The sequence below is a fragment of the Carettochelys insculpta genome, chromosome 1 (assembly GCF_033958435.1).
Source record: "Carettochelys insculpta isolate YL-2023 chromosome 1, ASM3395843v1, whole genome shotgun sequence".
Taxonomy (NCBI): Eukaryota; Metazoa; Chordata; order Testudines; family Carettochelyidae; genus Carettochelys; species Carettochelys insculpta.
The window spans coordinates 295,113,431-295,131,865 of NC_134137.1; the positions used below are offsets into that span (position 1 = coordinate 295,113,431).

At 38.3% G+C, this 18,435-nt stretch overlaps 1 protein-coding gene across 1 annotated transcript; it reads left to right on the plus strand.

Moving 5' to 3' along the window:
- The first annotated feature begins 414 nt into the window (after positions 1 to 414).
- On the plus strand, positions 415 to 17,064 carry LUM (lumican). Its single transcript, XM_074983991.1, has 3 exons — positions 415 to 549; positions 5,422 to 6,336; positions 16,042 to 17,064. The coding sequence occupies exons 2-3, from the start codon at positions 5,442 to 5,444 to the stop codon at positions 16,194 to 16,196; spliced, it is 1,050 nt and encodes a 349-aa protein (XP_074840092.1). The 5' UTR covers positions 415 to 549; positions 5,422 to 5,441; the 3' UTR covers positions 16,197 to 17,064.
- Positions 17,065 to 18,435: the final 1,371 nt, after the last annotated feature.

Here is an 18,435-nt window from a genome sequence, read left to right on the forward strand (position 1 = left end):
AAACATACAAAAATAAGTGACTTACTTGACTTAAGATATATAAAACTACATTGAGGTTTGAATGTTATTTCTTAGATCATGCTCAGTGGTATAAAATAAACTGGGAGGCAGAAAAGGTATGTGTGCAATTTGTATTTTATTTAAAGCATTTTTCTCCTAGAATACTAAAATTCCTTGCATTAGGCTGTGCTTCACAGTCCGAACTTTCTCAGGTTTGTGAAGCACTTATCTATTCCGTATTCCATAAGGACTACAGATGGGTTGTCCTTGTACGGTATACAGTATCCACCTGCAATTCATTAGAGAGCAGTGTTTGTACATACCACACCACAAGATCATCATGATGACATAGCAGCTTCAGAGAACAGCGTGACTAGGGTTTTTTGTTTTTTTTTTTGGGTTCTTGGTTTTTTTGTTTTTTTAGTTCTTGTATCACAGAGGATCTGGCAACCAGCTACCCCCTGACACTGTTTACAGCATATATTGGTCGATTCAGTCCCTTATTGCATCTGCTCTGGGAATTAAAGAAAGCAGTTTCGAGGCAGTAAGGTAAGTGCTGTTGCATATTTTAACTATAATGCAAAGCTATGTAAATGCAGCTGTAATCAGGACATGAAAAATGTTAGAACAAGTTTGCCAATTTGTAAATTGAACACAAATCAGCAGTTTAGTTTATTGAATTCACTGTTTGCTTTAAAAGACCTCGTGTTGCATGAATTAGTGGTGAACTTTTTTATATTGTTTGGGAAGGGAAACTTCATGCACAGCAAAAGGAGAATCTAAAAATACCACTCATTTCAATTTGCCCTTCAGGCATCCGGTATTAACAACACCTTATCTGTCCTATTGACATGATAAATCATTATTGTGCTATTTAAACAGAAGGATTCAGAATATGGTGCTGATGAAAGGTACATGTTAGATAGTTTGAAATTTCAATTAAGTTGTTATTTAAATTGGTCCAATACCCAATTAAATATTTTCCTTTCCTTTTATACATCAAAGCTAGCACAGTGACATTGATGGTACCAAATCACATTGTAATATTGAAGATATTTAATTGTTTTCATAAGAATTAAACAATATAACTAATACAGTCAAATTTCGTAATATTTTAAAGCGTTTCTGCCCCTGCATCTATCCTACTCAGAAGACTACCATATTTGAACATTCTCTGACCTAATAATTCAGAATCATATAGTTCAGGATAATATTTTGACCATATAATCACATTTTTTATATTTTTGATAATGACACTTTTTAGATCCTCTTAATAAGAAGCTGAAAATAAACAAGATAATTGTTCTACATAATGTTTATTTTATTGTGGAAACCTCATACATACACAGACACAATTTTACACAGATACAAACACATATTCATCAGAATCATAATATGCCACCTGATTTTTAACATAAAGTGGTGGCATTATTTCTAGTCTTTTACATAGTGTGTAATATTGCATGTTCTTTGAAGCAAATGTCCTGCATATGAAATCGAGGGGGCAAAAACCAACTAAAACATTGTAAGTAAAAATTAAAACTAGAAAAACAATGAGATAGTTAAAGTAGAATATCTGTGCTCTTAATAAGACTTTACTAAGCCAAATACAATGCAAAACTGTCCAAGACTATTACTGTAAGGCTAAAGAGTACCTATCGAAATTGCTGGCCATAGCTCTGACTTTCCATGCTTTTAGAGAAATAGTAAGACCTCCCATCCTGAATGTGTTGACACAGAAGGGGCCAGATTTTCAGCTGATGTAAATCAGTGAAGTTGCATTAATTTCTGTGGAGCTGTGCCCATTTACACTGACTGGGAACTGTGCCATAATTTGCATTTGATTTAGTGTGTTCTCAGACAATACTGGCTAGCAGACAAAACCGTACTTGTAGCTCATTGGAAAAGCTCTCCAATGGCAGGTCTACCCTACTGTCTTTAATTAGGCAACAATGATTGATAAATGTCTAATTAAAGATATTTAATAGATCTCAATTAAAAAGCTTAGCCTACTAAAGGCAGAGCAGAGAAACTTAATTACTTGGCAAGACCATCACACCACCTTAAAATCTCTCACACTGTATTGGAGAATTCATAGAATCATAGAAGAGTAGGACTGGAAGGGACCTCGAGAGGCCATCGAGTCCAGCCCCCTGCCCTCATGGCAGGACCAAGCACTTTCTAGACTGTCCCTGAAAGCCATCTATCTAACCTCTTCTTAAATATCTCCAGTGATGGAGATTCTACCACCTCCCTTGGCAATTCGTTCCAGTGTTTGATCACCCTGACAGTTAGAAACTTTTTCCTAATGTCCAGCCTGATCCTCCCCTGCTGCAATTTAAGTCCATTGCCCCTTGTTCTATCCTCAGAGGCAAGGAAGAACAAGTTCCCTCCCTCTGCCTTATGACACCCTTTTAGATACCTGAAAACTGCTATCATGTCCCCCCTCAATCTTCTCTTTTCCAAACTAAACAAGCCCAATTCTTTCAGCCTCTCTTCATAGGTCATGTTCTCTAGACCTTTGATCATTCTCGTTGCTCTCCTCTGGACCCTCTCCAATTTCTCCACATCATTCCTGAACTGCGGTGCCCAGAACCAGACACAGTACTCCAGCGGAGGTCTAACCAGCGCAGAGTAGAGCGGGAGAATGACTTCTTGTGTTTTGTTCACAAGACTTGATTAACAGACCAGCTTGGAGCTGTTTAAATTCAATATAACGTGGCTTTTAGCCAGCCAACAAAAGCAAGGAAGCAAACTGAGGGCAAATCTGTTGCTCTTCATTAAATTTCAAGCACTTTAATTTGAATACAAATTTATTGTGTCTCCAAGTGTACTCTCATCAGATAAATAATAAAAACAACCATAATAACTCCACTAATTTTTCTGGAGTTTTCCATGGGCTTTAGTTTCATGTCTGATGCTAATTTGCATAAGGGTGTGTTCTGAAATTACTTGAGAACAAGAGGACAATTTAAGGTTTAATCTGAACTTGTATGGATTTTTTTTACTGTTTTCCATCATCACACTCTAAACTGTAGGTAAGCACACTGGGCCAAGCCCCACCTGATGTGAATCAGCCTGTTTTCTGACATCAGTGGCATGACAATGATTTACACCATATGTGGGTCTGACCTCTGTGTGAACTGGTAGTGTAAAAATTCAGGGATAAGGAACTAGCAACACAGTGGGGGTTAGCCAACAGAGGCATGTCCACATGGCCCCTGTATTGCTGGAACCCCCTTCTGCTGACAGTGAAATCTTGTGCAGCTATGTTGATTAGCTGCATGAGTTTGCCAATGGGCCTCATTTGCAATTTCTAGAACAGTCATTAGCATAACACTGCTGGCAGCAGCGCTGTGCTAAAGGGCCGTGTAGACATGGCCTCTGTGTCGATATGCTACCTATACAAATATTTTAAAACACTGAGCAGCTGTAAGATACCACCCATATTATGCAGTTTCCTGACTCAAGACCACATCAAAATGTCTTCATGTCCTATGGGAACAATTTTGTTTCGGCTGGATTAGAAGATCACCTGTGTTACGAAAGTGGATTATTGGTCCCTTGATTGACTCTTTCAGACAAGTTTCACTCTGCATTTACCATATTCATTTTAACTAAGTGTGAAAAATTAGAATTTGCAAGGTCATTTGGATTGGTTTATGATTACATATTAGCTAGATAGGTAAATCAAATATTTTCAGTGTCACCTGCTCTGTTCTCCTTAAAATTCCAGACTTTAAATGGATTTGTATATAATTTTCCTAATCACTTGAATACAAACATTAATAAATTATCAAAGGAAACAATAGATATTTTAAACAACCATGGCACCTAAACAATTATTGCATACTGAGATGTCAGTCTTAACTTGGAACTTCTTGGCTTCTCTCAGTTTAAGTCAGATTAAGTGGATGTTATTTAAATATGAACAACTTTCTTGTATATAATTAGTACTCATAATAGACTCAATAAAAGATGAATGGAAAAATCTTCCTTAGATTATGACTCAACAAAATCCTGAACATTTAGATTTGCTATCACATAACTGCACATGAATGTGACCAAACTCACTTTCCAGTGTTTTGGATTAAAAACGTATAGGCCGCGTCTACACTAGCAAGTTCTTTCAAAAGATTTTTCAAAGAAGGGGTATCTTTTGAAAGGTCCTGTGAAGTGTCTACACATAAAAATAATTCTTTTGAAAGTCAATTGAAAGAATGTGTTCTCCTCTCAAAAGCATTCTTTCACTCCCATTTCAGGAAGAGCACCTTCTTTTAAAAGCTTCTTTTGGAAGGAAGCGTGTGTACATGCTCCATGGAGCCCTTCTTTCAAAAGGGGAATCCTCATGCTGCCAGATTTTTCAGTCCCTGACCCATTCTTCTGAAAGAACAGGAGCTGCGTGGACACTCTCTACTGAAAGAGTGGATTGACATTTTGATCCACTTTTTTGTGTGTGGACACGCTCTTTCAAAAGAAGTATTTTTCAGAAGACATTTTCCAGAAAAACTTCTTTGGAAGGATCTCTGTAGTGTAGACCTAGCCATAGTGAAGTCCTTGCAAAAGAAGGGAAAAGAGAACTTAGACAGGAAGAATTACATTCTTATTTTCACATTTTCCCCTCCACCCATCCTTTCATCATCATGTTATCTGTGCTTACCTAACAAAAGTCATCATCACCATGATAAAAACCAAAAAAGTTGACTCATCTTCTCTTTTTCTTCCATTCCTTCAACTCCTAGTTCTTCACTTTCCCTCTATTATGCATTAACTGTCGTTCTCATCCATCCAATCACCTTCACAACTGCTGATACACAATTTGTTTCGTTATGAGAATTTCTATACAGGTTGGTGAGTTTAATCAAGGTATAACTTATTGAGGTTAAAATGTGTTAGTGGATCACAGACTTTACCAAAATCTTGCCAAAAACATTGGCATCCCAAAACAAGGCATTACAAACTTAAAATCTGTTAATATTAAATGCTATTGGTCCATTGCAGATAGTTTCCAATTAGTGGTAAAAGTAACATGTAAATATTATGTTTCCTATTCACTGATTTCCATTTGTCATATCAGATTTACCAACTTTTAAAGCTCTCTTCACAAATTTTGGACTTTGATGTTCTTTATATTATTTACATAATACCTGTAGAATGACATTAACATTTTTTACTTATGAAATCAGAGTCACCTACTGTACATTACTAAGGCTATGATAATATCACACATTAACATAACAAACAAGAAGAAAGTAAAATTCATGTTATGGAAACAGTAACAATCCTTATTGACATTGATACATTCATGAATTAACAAGTTTAATTAACTTAATTTTCCTTCTCAGTTTTTATTGTAAAATTAAGAAATAATATCAAGGAAAACAAATGCAAAATTATAAATGTTTTCCTCCCACCATACAGGGACAAGACACTTTGCAAAGATGCATCTAAACTCCCTACCTTTTTTTCTGGCATTGATTAATGGCATTTTCTGCCAATACGACTATGATATGGGATATTTTCCAGACCCAGATGACCCTTACGTTCATTCAATGATGGGGCCATCTACAGCAGTCTGTGCCCCAGAATGTAATTGTCCTTCAAACTATCCATCTGCAATGTATTGTGACGACCTCAAATTGAAAAGCATCCCAATTGTACCTCCTGGAATAAAATACCTTTATCTCCGAAGCAATATGATTGACGGCATTGAAGAGAATGCATTTGATAATGTAACAGACCTGGAGTGGCTGATTCTAGATCACAACCGTTTGGAAAATTCAAAAATCAAGGGAAGAGTTTTCTCCAAACTAAAGAGTTTAAAGAAATTACATATAAATTTTAACAACTTGACTGAAGCTGTTGGACCACTTCCCAATACCCTGGATGACCTGCAACTTAGTCACAACAGGATCACAAGAATCAGCCCAAATACACTGGAGGGGCTAGTGAACCTGACTGTGCTTCATCTACAGAATAACCAGCTGAAAACAGACTCTGTTTCTGGGGCTTTTAAAGGCTTGAAGTCCCTTTTGTATCTTGATTTGAGCTTCAATCAACTTACGAAGCTACCAAAAGGACTTCCTCATGCTTTACTCATGCTGTATTTTGACAACAACCTGATTACCAACATTCCTGATGAATACTTCCAAGGTCTTAAGTCCCTGCAATATTTACGTCTGTCTCACAATCGATTAACAGATGCTGGAATACCAGGCAATGTTTTCAATATCTCTTCCCTAGTTGAATTGGATCTCTCCTTTAATATGCTGAAGAGCATTCCAACAGTCAATGAAAACCTAGAAAACTTCTACCTCCAAGTCAACCAAATTAACAGTGAGTCATATTTGCATATTGTAATATAAGGAAGAAAACAGTTAATGCAACTCTTTGCCTACATCACAGGTGATGCATACAATGTGATACTTCCACCAAAGCTGAGCATTTTGTCCTCCCAAATTTATCAGTTTTATACTGGTCTAGGAGAAAGACAGAGAGAGAGACAGCAAACATTTGAACAGGTTTTTCTTTTTCAGTAATTTTCTGCCTTCAATCTCCTTGATGTTATTTAATACATTTTTTAATCAGTTTTGTATTTTTCCAATTTGAAACCCAATTTTGGGGGGTGGAAGGTTAAACTTATTTTGAGCTGAGCAGAAGTTAACGTGTCTTGCCACCTGACATTTTAAGCACTGAGAGCAGAGGTCACAGTTGGCAGGGGGAAAGGTGTTGGTAGTCTCACAAGCATCCCCTACAAAATCGACTCCATCCATTTGAGGCACGAAAACGGATACCGCTCACATTTGATTGTGCTCACTGGGATCCAGTATGTTGCTAGAACTTGCGTCCCCTCACCGGGGCTTCAGTACATCCTGGTACTTAGCTTGGTTTCTTGGGCTTGGTTCTTTCTTAACTGGAGAGGTAATGGAGATGGTGGGGAGGAAATAAATGGTGGATGAAATGTCACTCATAGTACATCATAGACATCTGTGAATTTCTTTCTTTGGTAGCTATAAGACTGTTGACTTTTAAATGGTCATTACTAGGTATCAGATTTAACACTTTGTTGTGTTTACACCACTCAGAGCAAATGTTGTAGGCACTTTTCAATTCCATATAGACATCTCTGTGTATAATTGTCATAATCAGGTCCACATTTTGACAGACAATTGTGCATTTAATATGAATTACTAATTAAAAGACTGGTCGACCTTTCTGGAGATCTGCATCTATAGTTGAGCACCTAAATCCAAGTAAGATCAGCTTTCGGATGGGGCACCCACAGTTCTCAATCCATGAAGCCTGAGGTAAGTTGCGAGTGTCCAGTTCTTCAGAAAGTCGGGCATACGACATGTAGGCCTCCAAATCAAAAGGGCCTGATTTTAATAAATGCTGAAAACTCCCAGCTCCCAGTGAAGGCAAAGAGAGTTGTGTATTTACCTTGGTAAATTGGGCCTTGCAGAGCCTGCTTCCCTTCCACACTGGAGGTAGATAGCGAAAGAGCCTTGCACGAGGGTAAAGGGATACTGATGATCTAACCCTTACAGTGTTAGGGTATTGCATGTGACTGTGTCTCAGAGTTCCATGCTGTTAGCCTTGTAAAACCACAAGGCTGGATGTGACAGTCTAAATAATCCTCATGATGCAAAAGTTAAACAGTGCTTTAAACCTTCTGAATAATAATTTCCACTAAACCATTGCAATTGGCCAAGATGAGACATGGCAAGAGAGCTGCTACAGAGAGAGTGAGAGAGGGAGACTCATTTTGTATGCAAATTCTTGCTATAGTACCAGAGAGAAAACAAAATATTTCTCAACATTAATGTCTTGAGGTCTTGTCTAGAACACTTTGTGCTACCAGCTGCAGAAAATGGTCTCAAAGCATATTCCCCTTTCTTGAGGGAATCTTAAATTCAGAACAGAGTAGACTGTAAGGAGATTACTGACTATAATTATAGATACACAGCAATTTTGTAGCATAGACAGATTTATATTAACTATTCCTATCACCATTCCACAGCCTGAAGTATGCTGGGTCCATCTGTAGGCAAGGAGTGTGGCATTATGAGATGACAATTGTGTTCAATGCATTCCACTGATCCCCGGACAATGGAACAAGCCCAATGTTGTCATTTTATCTGTTGTAAGTTAGTAGCTAAGTCTCCCAGGTAACACAGAATCATTGGAGGCTTAGAGGCACCTGTGTCCTCTCCAGTTCTTAAACTCAGTACAGCTGGGGAGTGAGACTTCATCATTTAAATATCCTGTTGTGAGCAAGGTTGGTCCAGTTTTGAGTTTCCTATTTAAATTAGGTCATACCTTGTATTCAGACTTTGCTATGCCATTTGGTTTTCGAGTTAGTCACTGGAGCTACAGTTTAGGTAGAAATATAGTGGGAGCATTTCACATTTTGTTGTGTTAATATCAAAAAATAAAGTGTATTTTTCTCAAATTTATTTAGTAAACATAATACAATGAATCAATTAAGTCAAGTTTGCCATACAGTCATAAGGCTAGATCCTTTGCTCTCACTGTTGGAATACTTGGAAATCAAGAAGCAGGCAGACTGGACCATTTTTTGACCTTTCCAGAAATTCCAACATTTGCCTATCTGGTGATCGGAAGAAGGGATTTCGAAACCTGTGGGGGTCCTTTCGGAAGGCCACGTCTCCATGGGCAGCGCACAATTCGAAAAGCCACACTTTCAAAATCATTGTGGCCGCCATTATGCTAATGAGGCTCTGCATATTCATTGAAGCGCTTCATTAGCATCTTTTGAACCCATTCATTAACATACCTCTTTCAAAAGGAAGGGGCACGTGTAGACCCAGCCAATGTGTTTTGTAGGCAGTCTGTCAGCAAAACTCCACACTTCCAGCCACAGTGTTCTGCCTCTCTGTGATGAAGAATAATGCCTTTGTTGACAATTTCTGTTTCTGTTTCTTTAAAAAGGTCATAGAGCAGTGTTTAAACTAAGAGATGGGGGAAAGCTGATTGGTGCGGAGAAGCACATGGATTGGACGGAGACTTCTCTTAGGCGAGACTCCATTGATAGAGATTCTCTAGAATTCAGTCACAAAGAGAAGGTGGGAGATGATAGAGTATGGGCCAGATCAGATGAGAAAAAATCACATGTAAAAGAATCCAATATGTCAGGGAAGGGCAGGCATATGAATAGTGGTAGTTTTTTAAAGTGCTTTTACACAAATTCTAGAAGTCTGTCTAATAAGATGGGTGAATTAGAGTACCTCATATCAAAGGAGGAGATTGACATAATAGACATCACGGAAACCTGACAGAATAAGGACAATCAGTGGGACACTATCATACCAGGATATAAAATATATTGGAAGGACAGAATGGGTCTAGCAGGTGGTGGAGTGGTACTGTATGTGAAAGATAATATAGAATCAAATGAAATAAAATCCTAAATGAATCAAAACGTTCCATAAAATCACTATGGATAGCAATTCCTTCCTCTGACGAGAATATAGCACACCAGATATATTATTGACCACCTGACCAGGACAGTGATAGTGATGCTGAAATGCTAAGGGAGATTAGAGAGGCTATCAAAATAAAAACTCAGTAATAATGGGGGATTTCAATTATCCCCATATTGACTGGGTACATGTCACCTCAGGAAGGGATTCAGAGAGAAGATTTCTTGATGCCTTAAATGACTGCTTCTTGGAGCAGCTGGTACAGGAACCCACAAGGGGAGAGGCAATTCTTGACTTAGTACTGAGTGGAACACAGGATCTGGTCCAAGAGGTAACTATTACAGGACCACTTGGAAATAGTGACCATAACATAATAACATTTAATATTCCTGTGTTGGGAAGAACACTGCAACAGTCCAACACTCTGGTATTTAATTTCAAAAAGGGGAATTAACAAAAATGAGGAGGTTAGTTAAGCAGAAGTTAAAAGGTAGAGTAACTAGAGTAAAATCCCTGCAAGCTGCGTGGAAACTTTTCAAAGATACCATATTAGAGGCCCAACTTAATTGTATACCCCAAATTAAGAAACACAGTAAGAGACCTAAAAAAGAGCCACCATGGCTTAACAACCATGTAAAAGAGGCAGTGAGAGACAAAAAGGCATCTTTTAAAAAGTGGAAGTCAAATCCTAGTGATCAAAATAGAAAGGAATGTAAACACTGCCAAATTAAATGTAAAAATGTAATAAGAAAATCCAAAAAAGATTTTGAGGAACAGTTAACCATAAATTCAAAAAACAATAGTAAAATGTTTTTTAAGTACATTAGAAGCAGGAAGCCTTCTAAAAAAGCAGTGGGGCCCCTGGACGACAGAGACATAAAAGGAGCAATCAAGGAAGATAATGCCATTGCGGAAAAACTAAATGATTTCTTTGCTTCGGTCTTCATGGCTGAGGATGTCAGAGAGATTCCCAAATCTGAGCCGTCCTTTATGCGTGAAAAATCTGAGGAACTGTCCCAGATTGAAGTATCATTAGAGGAGGTTTTGGAACTAACTGATAAGCTAAACAGTCACAAGTCTCCGGGACCCGATGGTATTCACTCAAGGGTTCTCAAAGAACTCAAATGTGAAATTGTGGAACTATTAACGTTGGTTTGTAACCTATCCTTTAAATCAGCTTCGGTACCCAATGATTGGAAGACAGCTAATATAACACCAATATTTAAAAAGGGCTCTAAAGGAGACCCTAGCAATTACAGACCGCTAAGTCTAACGTCAGTACTGGGCAAATTAATAGAAACAATAGTAAAGAATAAAATTATCACACATGTAGAGGAACATGATTTGTTGAGCAAAAGTCAACATGGTTTCTGTAAAAGGAAGTCGTGTCTTACTAATCTATTAGAGTTCTTTGAAGGGGTTAACAAGCATGCGGACAGGGAGGATCCAGTAGACATGTATACTTAGATTTCCAGAAAGCCTTTGACATGGTCCCTCACCAAAGGCTCTTATGTAAATTAGGTGGTCATGGGATAGGAGGAAAGATCCTTTCATGGATTGGGAACTGGTTAAAAGACAGGAAACAAAGGGTAGGAATAAATGGTACATTTTCATAATGGAAGGGGGTAACTAGTGGCGTTCCCCAAGGGTCAGTCTTGGGACCAATCTTGTTCAACTTATTCATCAATGATCTAGAGAAAGGGGTGAGAAGTGAGGTGGCAAAGTTTGCAGACGACACCAAAATGCTCAGGACAGTCAAAACCAAAGCAGACTGTGAACAACTTCAAAAAGATCACAGCAAACTGAGGGACTGGGCAGCAAAATGGAAAATGAAAGTCAGTGTGGGTGAGTGAAAGGTAATGCACATTGGGAAAAATAACCCAATTATACATACTATATGATGGGGGCAAATTTAGCTACAACAGATCAGGAAAGGGATCTTGGAATTATAGTGGATAGTTCTCTGAAAACATCCATGCAGTGTGCAGTGGCAGTCAGTAAAACACATAGGATGTTAGGAATAATTAAAAAGGGAATAGAAAATAAGGTGAAGAATGTCTTACTTCCCCTATATAAAACTATGGTATGCCCACATCTTGAGTACTGCGTGCAGATGTGGTCTCCTCACCTGAAAAAAGATATATTGGCATTAGAAAAGGTTCAGAAAAGGGAAACTAAAATGATTAAGGGTTTGGAACGGGTCCCATATGAGGAGAGGCTAGACAGACTGGGACTCTTCCGTCCAGAAAAGAGGAGACTGAGGAGCGATATGATAGAGGTATATAAAATCATGAATGGCGTGGAGAAAGTGAATGCAGAAAAGTTATTTACTTGTTCCCATAATATAAGAACTAGAGGACAGCAAATGAAATTAATGGGTAGCAGGTTCAAAATGAATAAAAGAAAATTTTTCTTCACACAGCGCACAGTCAACCTGTGGAACTCCTTACCAGAGGACACTGTGAAGGCCAGGACTCTAACAGAGTTTAAAAAAGAGCTCGAAAAATATTTGGAGATTAGGTCCATAGATGGCTATTAGCAAGGGGTAAGGTATGGTCCCTAGCCTTCTGTCGAAGGCGGGAGATGGATGGCTGGAGACAAATCATTTGATCATTGTCTTCGGTTCACCTCCTCTGGGGCACCAGGCTTTGGCTACTGTTGGCAGGCAGGATACTGGGCTAGATGGACCTTTGGTCTGACCCACTATGGCTGTTCTTATGTTCTTATGACAAAGAATCTGTGTAGACACTCCCAGGGTCCCTCTGTCAACAGACAGGGCTTCTGGTTCACAGAACAGCCCTGTTTGGTGAGCTTTTGAGAGACAGCAACTGGGCGGTCTGTCTGCTCTTTGTCAACAAAGTGGATTTTCAATCCACTTCTGTGTGTGGATGTGATCTTTCAACAGAAGTGTTGCCAGAAGATCTCCTCTGACAGTAACTTCTGTTGGCAGATTGCTGTAGTGTAGACATAGACTACATGGGTGCAACGCAGAAAAATCAACCTCTGCATCATTCCATTAGTCTTGTGGCCTGAAAAATGACCAGACACTCTTTGTGCTGGTTCTGCCTGGAGTGAGTCTTGGGACCACTTCATTTTTGCAAACACTGGTCTTATCCTGGTCCATTCCAGGCCTACACCCAAAATGATTTAGTACAGTGGCCTGTGCAAGATTTGTTCAAGTACCAATCCAGTGGTTCTGGTACCAGTCCTGCTTGGCAACTTGGCCAGCCAAATCCCATCATGGCTACAGCTGATCAGAAAATAGATTTTTATATTCCCACACCCCACTATGTGCTTGTGCATTAAGAAGGTTGCCATAGAAATACCTGGTCATGGCATATGATGGGAGATGAAGTTTGGCCAGAGAGCCCATAGAGGAGAGTGGGAGTGTAAGTAACATGAAATTCAAGTTCCATCAGGCACTGCAGTCTCATTTCAAATCAAAATATTTTGGCTTTCAGACAAAAACTGAGAAAAAAGTATTTTCAGGCAATTGGCATTTGAATGAAAGAACTAATTTTTCCATGCAAAACAGACATTTGTGAATAATTTAAGTTAAATACCCAACATTTTTCAACTGTTTGGATGGAAAACATTCAGCCTGCCCTCATCAATGTATCTGGGTATCTCTACACAGGAGCCATATTTCGAAATCAGCTATTCTGGGAAAGCTTATTTATTTGAAATAATGCTGCTACACAGAAAATGACTTTGAAAATAGCACTTAGTTATTTTGAAATACAGTGTAGACACACATACAGCCTATTTCAAAATAGAGCCATTGGATACACCATAGTTTATTTTGAAATAGGCTCTTTTCCCTGTCTAAACAGCCCCTACTTTGAAATAGCTATTTTGAAATATTTACTATTCCTTGCGCAATGAGGTTTATCAGTTTTGAAATAAGACATTTTCAGTTGCATTGTAGAGATACATTGTGTAGGTGCTAGGAAACTTATTTCAAAATAATGGCTGTTATTTTGAAATAACTTTGCTGTGTAGACATACTATCTGTGTTGAGCCACAGTACTAAGAAAGTGAATTTTCTGCTAGTGGTAAAATTCCTGGCACATCTCCCTGCATGGGGATCCAAGAAAGTCAAGAGCTATGCTCATGTAATTGCCACAACTTTTTTTTCCAGTAGCTACAATATACAAATGTTTTGACATCTAGACAACGTCAGAACATTTTGGAGATTTCCAGACAGAATGCACATTGGAAGTTTACTGGGGATTTGTTCATATTATAAGTCACTCTAATAGAGTTGGATTGTGGGTGCACATTATTACATTGCAATGGCCTTGCAGTGAATAAAGTCTAATTGTTATAGGTGCTTCATAAATAAGAGTAACAGGTACATTTAGAACTCCTCAGTCATAGAACTACGACAGAAAAGCGAACACATTGAAAAAGCTGTATCTGACATCTGAAGATGTAGTAGTAGTGGTAGCAGTAAATGCAGCTGATTGGGAGCCTGATGGAAGTCAATAGAAGACTTTCATTTTACCTTAGAGAGAACTGGGTCAGGCCTCAATTTTCAAATCATCCTCAATCTATGCACACCACATAGGCAGTCGACATATGCATTCACATATACAAATAATACAGTGTAAATGTACATATTACACAGTTTCTGAGCACACATGGGGCTTGGATATGTAATCACATAGCTAAATACCAATGTATTAATAAATGCAAATCTTAGGTTATAACCAAGTGGCAGCCTTTGTGCTCACAAATGATAATGATGAAAATCTTATGTTGAAATTTCAGAAACACTTTTTTTTTAAAATTTGGCCCTCAAAACCCTTGACTGCCATTAGTTTTGCTTCCATAAGCAAGAAAAAAATCCAAGTTTAGCTTTTCAATTATAATATTTATTTATCTGAGAAGTTCACAAATTACAGCCAAAGTGTCTGCAGCTTAGCTGACCTAATCATTAGAATATATTATACTAACTGTAAAGCAAATGAATGAGTAAGAACTCTTGAATGGTTTTGTATATTCTATTAATAGGTGCAAATCCAGGTGGCCAAAAGTAGCGGACCTGGCGTTTCAAAGTGGCCTGGAGCTAAGTCCCCTCCCACTTGTCCTAGGGCCTGCAATAGCTATGGAATCTGCTGAGTATCCAGGAAAAGATCTGGGCAGATGCAGGGAGAAATCCTCTCCTACAAGCCATGAATACACCTTGGATTGATTCCCATGTGCAGTAGATTGAGGTTCTTTTCTTGGTTCCTGACTCCTTTTGAGTAGGAAGTGTGGCAGGCTCCCTGCAGAATACAACACATCCAATCCCTCCTGGGTACAGTGAACTGCACTAATTCCACTTCCTTCATAGCTTTGGAAGAAGTGACTGATTTGCAACAGTTAGTATTGCCTTGTCTGGAGTTCTGATATGTGACAAATGATACCTACTGGTTCCATAGTCTTTTTTTGTACTGTCAAAAGTTAATAACAATCTACATAGACTCAATCCTAGAAGCATCCCTCATTCACTCATCACTCATGATTTGTTTCAGAGAAGAGGCCATGTTAGCCTCTTTCAGCAAAAACAAAGAGGAGTCCTATAGCACCTTAAAGACTAACACAATTATTTGGGCATAAAATTTTGTGGCCTGAGGTCTGCTTCATCTGATGCATTAAGTGGATAATTCAGTTTGGCACATATAACTATAGATATGGATGGAACGATGGGAGTGTTACATTAGCATGTGGAGGACCAGTGCTAACAAGTCTTCTTCATTCAGGGTGGATGTGGCCACTCCCAACAGTTGATGAGAAAGAAAGCATACCAAAAGGGGGAATATTACTAATTACCCCTCTGAATCATATTGGGAAGTATATCAGCTTCAGCTTGTGGAATCAGAGAAACACAGGGCTGGAAAGGACCTCAATGGGACTGTCCAGTCCCTAGCACTCAAAGCAGGAATAAGTGATTATTGGACCATTCCTGGCAGGTGTTTGTCTAACTTGCTCCTAAAAAGCCTCCACTAATGGATTCCACATACCCCCAGGGCCTGACTACCTTGATGCATAAGGCTTTTTTGTTTGGTTTGTTTTTGATTTTTTCTAATCTCCAATTTAGACCTCTATTGCTGCAATTTAAGACCAATGCTGCTTGTCCTATCCTCAGTGTTAAAGGACAACCATTTTTCACAATCCTCCTGGTCACAATCTTTTATATATTTGAAAAATGTTAAGTCCCAACTCTAATCTTCTTTCTCCAGACTAAACAAACCCATATTTTTTTCTATCTTTCCTCACAGGTCATATTTGCTAGACCTTTAATCCTTTTTGTTACTCTCCTCTGGACAGTCTCCAATTTGCCCACATGGTGGCTGGAACAGGACTGAAAGTTCATTACCTAATAAATACAATTGGTAGTCTTTAAGGTACAACTAAGGAAGAGATCCTCATCTAATGTAAATCCATAGCGCTCTAGGGAAGTTAAGGGGGCTATCACTTTACTCCAAATGAATAGATAGTCCATCGTGTTCAAGGCCACACATACTTTCTGGTATTAGTCATAGTTTCAGACTATTGTGTCATGTAGACTGCTATCATGATTAATTATCATCAATATTATTTTGTATTTCAGAGTTCCCTGTGAGCAGCTTTTGTAAGGTTGTTGGACCACTAACCTATTCCAAGATCAAACACTTGCGTTTGGATGGAAATAATATTACTCGAGCTGACCTGCCACAGGAAATGTACAACTGTCTCCGTGTTGCTGCTGATATCTCACTGGAGTGAGGTGCACCCGATATCCTTATAAAGGCCATAACTATACTGCAACATAACTCTTTAAAGTTAGGATGTCTTAACCAAAGTCAATTTGCATACTTTCTATTCTGTTTGTGCATAAATTTATAAGTAGTTTGAATTGTTTGTTTCAGGAAACACAAAAAAGAACATGATTCATTGCCCCTCCCTCCAAATCTGGCTTTCAGGTTGGAGGAATGTGATCATGATTGTAGAAATCTATGCACACTCACATACATTCACACACACACTTTGGTGTATGCAGTTGTGCTCAGATTCTCATGGAAGTCAGGTATGTTTTGGCAGAGTATCTAATGATAATTTAGGACTGAACTGTGCATGTATAATATTCTCCATCATTAACATTAATATGCTAAATTATTCATTCCTTTGATATATTTTTAGAAATTTCAAAAGAATGGCATAATGCAATTTAGCAACATAAATATGATATAATTTGTATGAAAAATTTGCCTTCAGAGCCCATTTCAATATGACATTAATGAGTCATGAAAGATTATAAAGAAGCAAGAACATTTTTCAGTTTTTTTAATAATGTGATTGTTGTTTTTGTCATAGTTACCTATATACTTTCATGGAGAAGTTTTTGTCTGCTACCAGTAGAATTGTTATTTCACAGTAAATCATATATACAAGTATTTTTATTCAATTACCTGCATGCTACGTTTAACCAGACTATAGAAAATAAAACATAGCAAATAGCTCTGTTGTGTCCATATCATTGTCAAATATGTTGCAGTCTTTTATAAACTTGAAAGGAAGTTCAGGTTAAAACAAAAAATTCTAAGGTATTATATTTTGCTGGATTTATTGTAAGGTTTAATAAACTGTTTTCTGTACTTTGTAGTTTCAAAATGTTTTTAAACATATTATCTAATTATATCCACTAGCACTTGTGTTCATCATTTTGTCCAGGCCTTGTGCATTGAGAATTGCCAGGTGAAACATGTCTGCCACAATGAACTGTTAAGTAATAATTTTGAAATATATTTATGAATTTTCACAACATGAAAAGGAAATGTTTCAGATGTCTCAGGCAGCTGTGTAGGGCAGCATTAGTCCCTTCTGATACAAAGAAGCTAGAGCATGCTACCTGTGAATATCATTAAAGTGCTGAGTGTCTTGGGACACATGCTAAAATAGACTTGACATTATGGGCAGTGCTGGGGAGGAGCCGGTTGTCGTGGTACATGTTGGTACCAATGACATAGGGAAGGGTAGAAGAGATGTTCTGGAGGCCAAATTTAGGTTACTAGGAAAGAGACTGAAATCCAGAACATCTATGGTGGCATTCTCTGAAATGCTTCCAGTTCCACGCGCAGGGCCAGATAGACAGGCAGAACTCCAGAGTCTCAATGCGTGGATGAGACGATGGTGTAGGGAAGAGGGGTTTAGATTTATTAGGAACTGGGGACACTTTTGGGGTAGGGGGAGCCTATACAGGAATGATGGGCTCCACCTAAATCAAGGTGGATCCAGACTGCTGGCATTAAACATTAAAAAGGTCGTAGAGCAGTTTTTAAACTAAGAGGTGGGGGAAAGCCGATTGGTGTGGGGGAACACCTGGATCGGACTGAGACTTCTCTTACACAAGGCTCCATAGATAGGGATTCCCTAGAAGTTAGTCAGATAGGGAACGTGGGAAATAATATATGGGCAAGATCAGATGTGAAACAATCGCATATAAAAAAATACAACGCGTCTGTGAAAGGCGGACATATAAATAGTGGTAGTTTTTTAACGTGCTTTTACACTAATGCTAGGAGTCTGTCTAATAAGATGGGTGAACTGGAGTACCTCATATCAAAGGAGGAAGTTGACATAATAGGCATCTCAGAAACATGGTGGAATGAGGACAATCAGTGGGACACTATCATACCGGGATATAAATTATATCGGAAAGACAGAACAGGTCGTGCGGGTGGCGGAGTGGTACTATATGTGAAGGATAATATAGAATCAAATGAAGCAAAAATCCTAAAGGAATCAAAATGTTCCATAGAATCATTATGGATAACAATTCATTCCTCTAATATGAATATGGCATTAGGAATATATTACCGACCACCTAACCAGGACAGTGATAGTGATGCTGAAATGTTAAGGGAGATTAGAGAGGCTATCAAAATAAAAAACACAGTAATAATAGGAGATTTCAATTATCCCCATATTGATTGGGTGCATGTCACGTCAGGACGGGATTCAGAGA

What these genes read in the sequence shown, in the direction of transcription:
- LUM (XM_074983991.1), top strand. Translation starts at nt 5,442, where the DNA reads ATGCATCTAAACTCCCTACCTTTTTTTCTGGCATTGATTAATGGCATT. An exon ending in CCAAGTCAACCAAATTAACA is followed by an intron (nt 6,337 to 16,041) that starts GTGAGTCATATT and finishes TTTGTATTTCAG; the next exon opens with AGTTCCCTGTGAGCAGCTTT.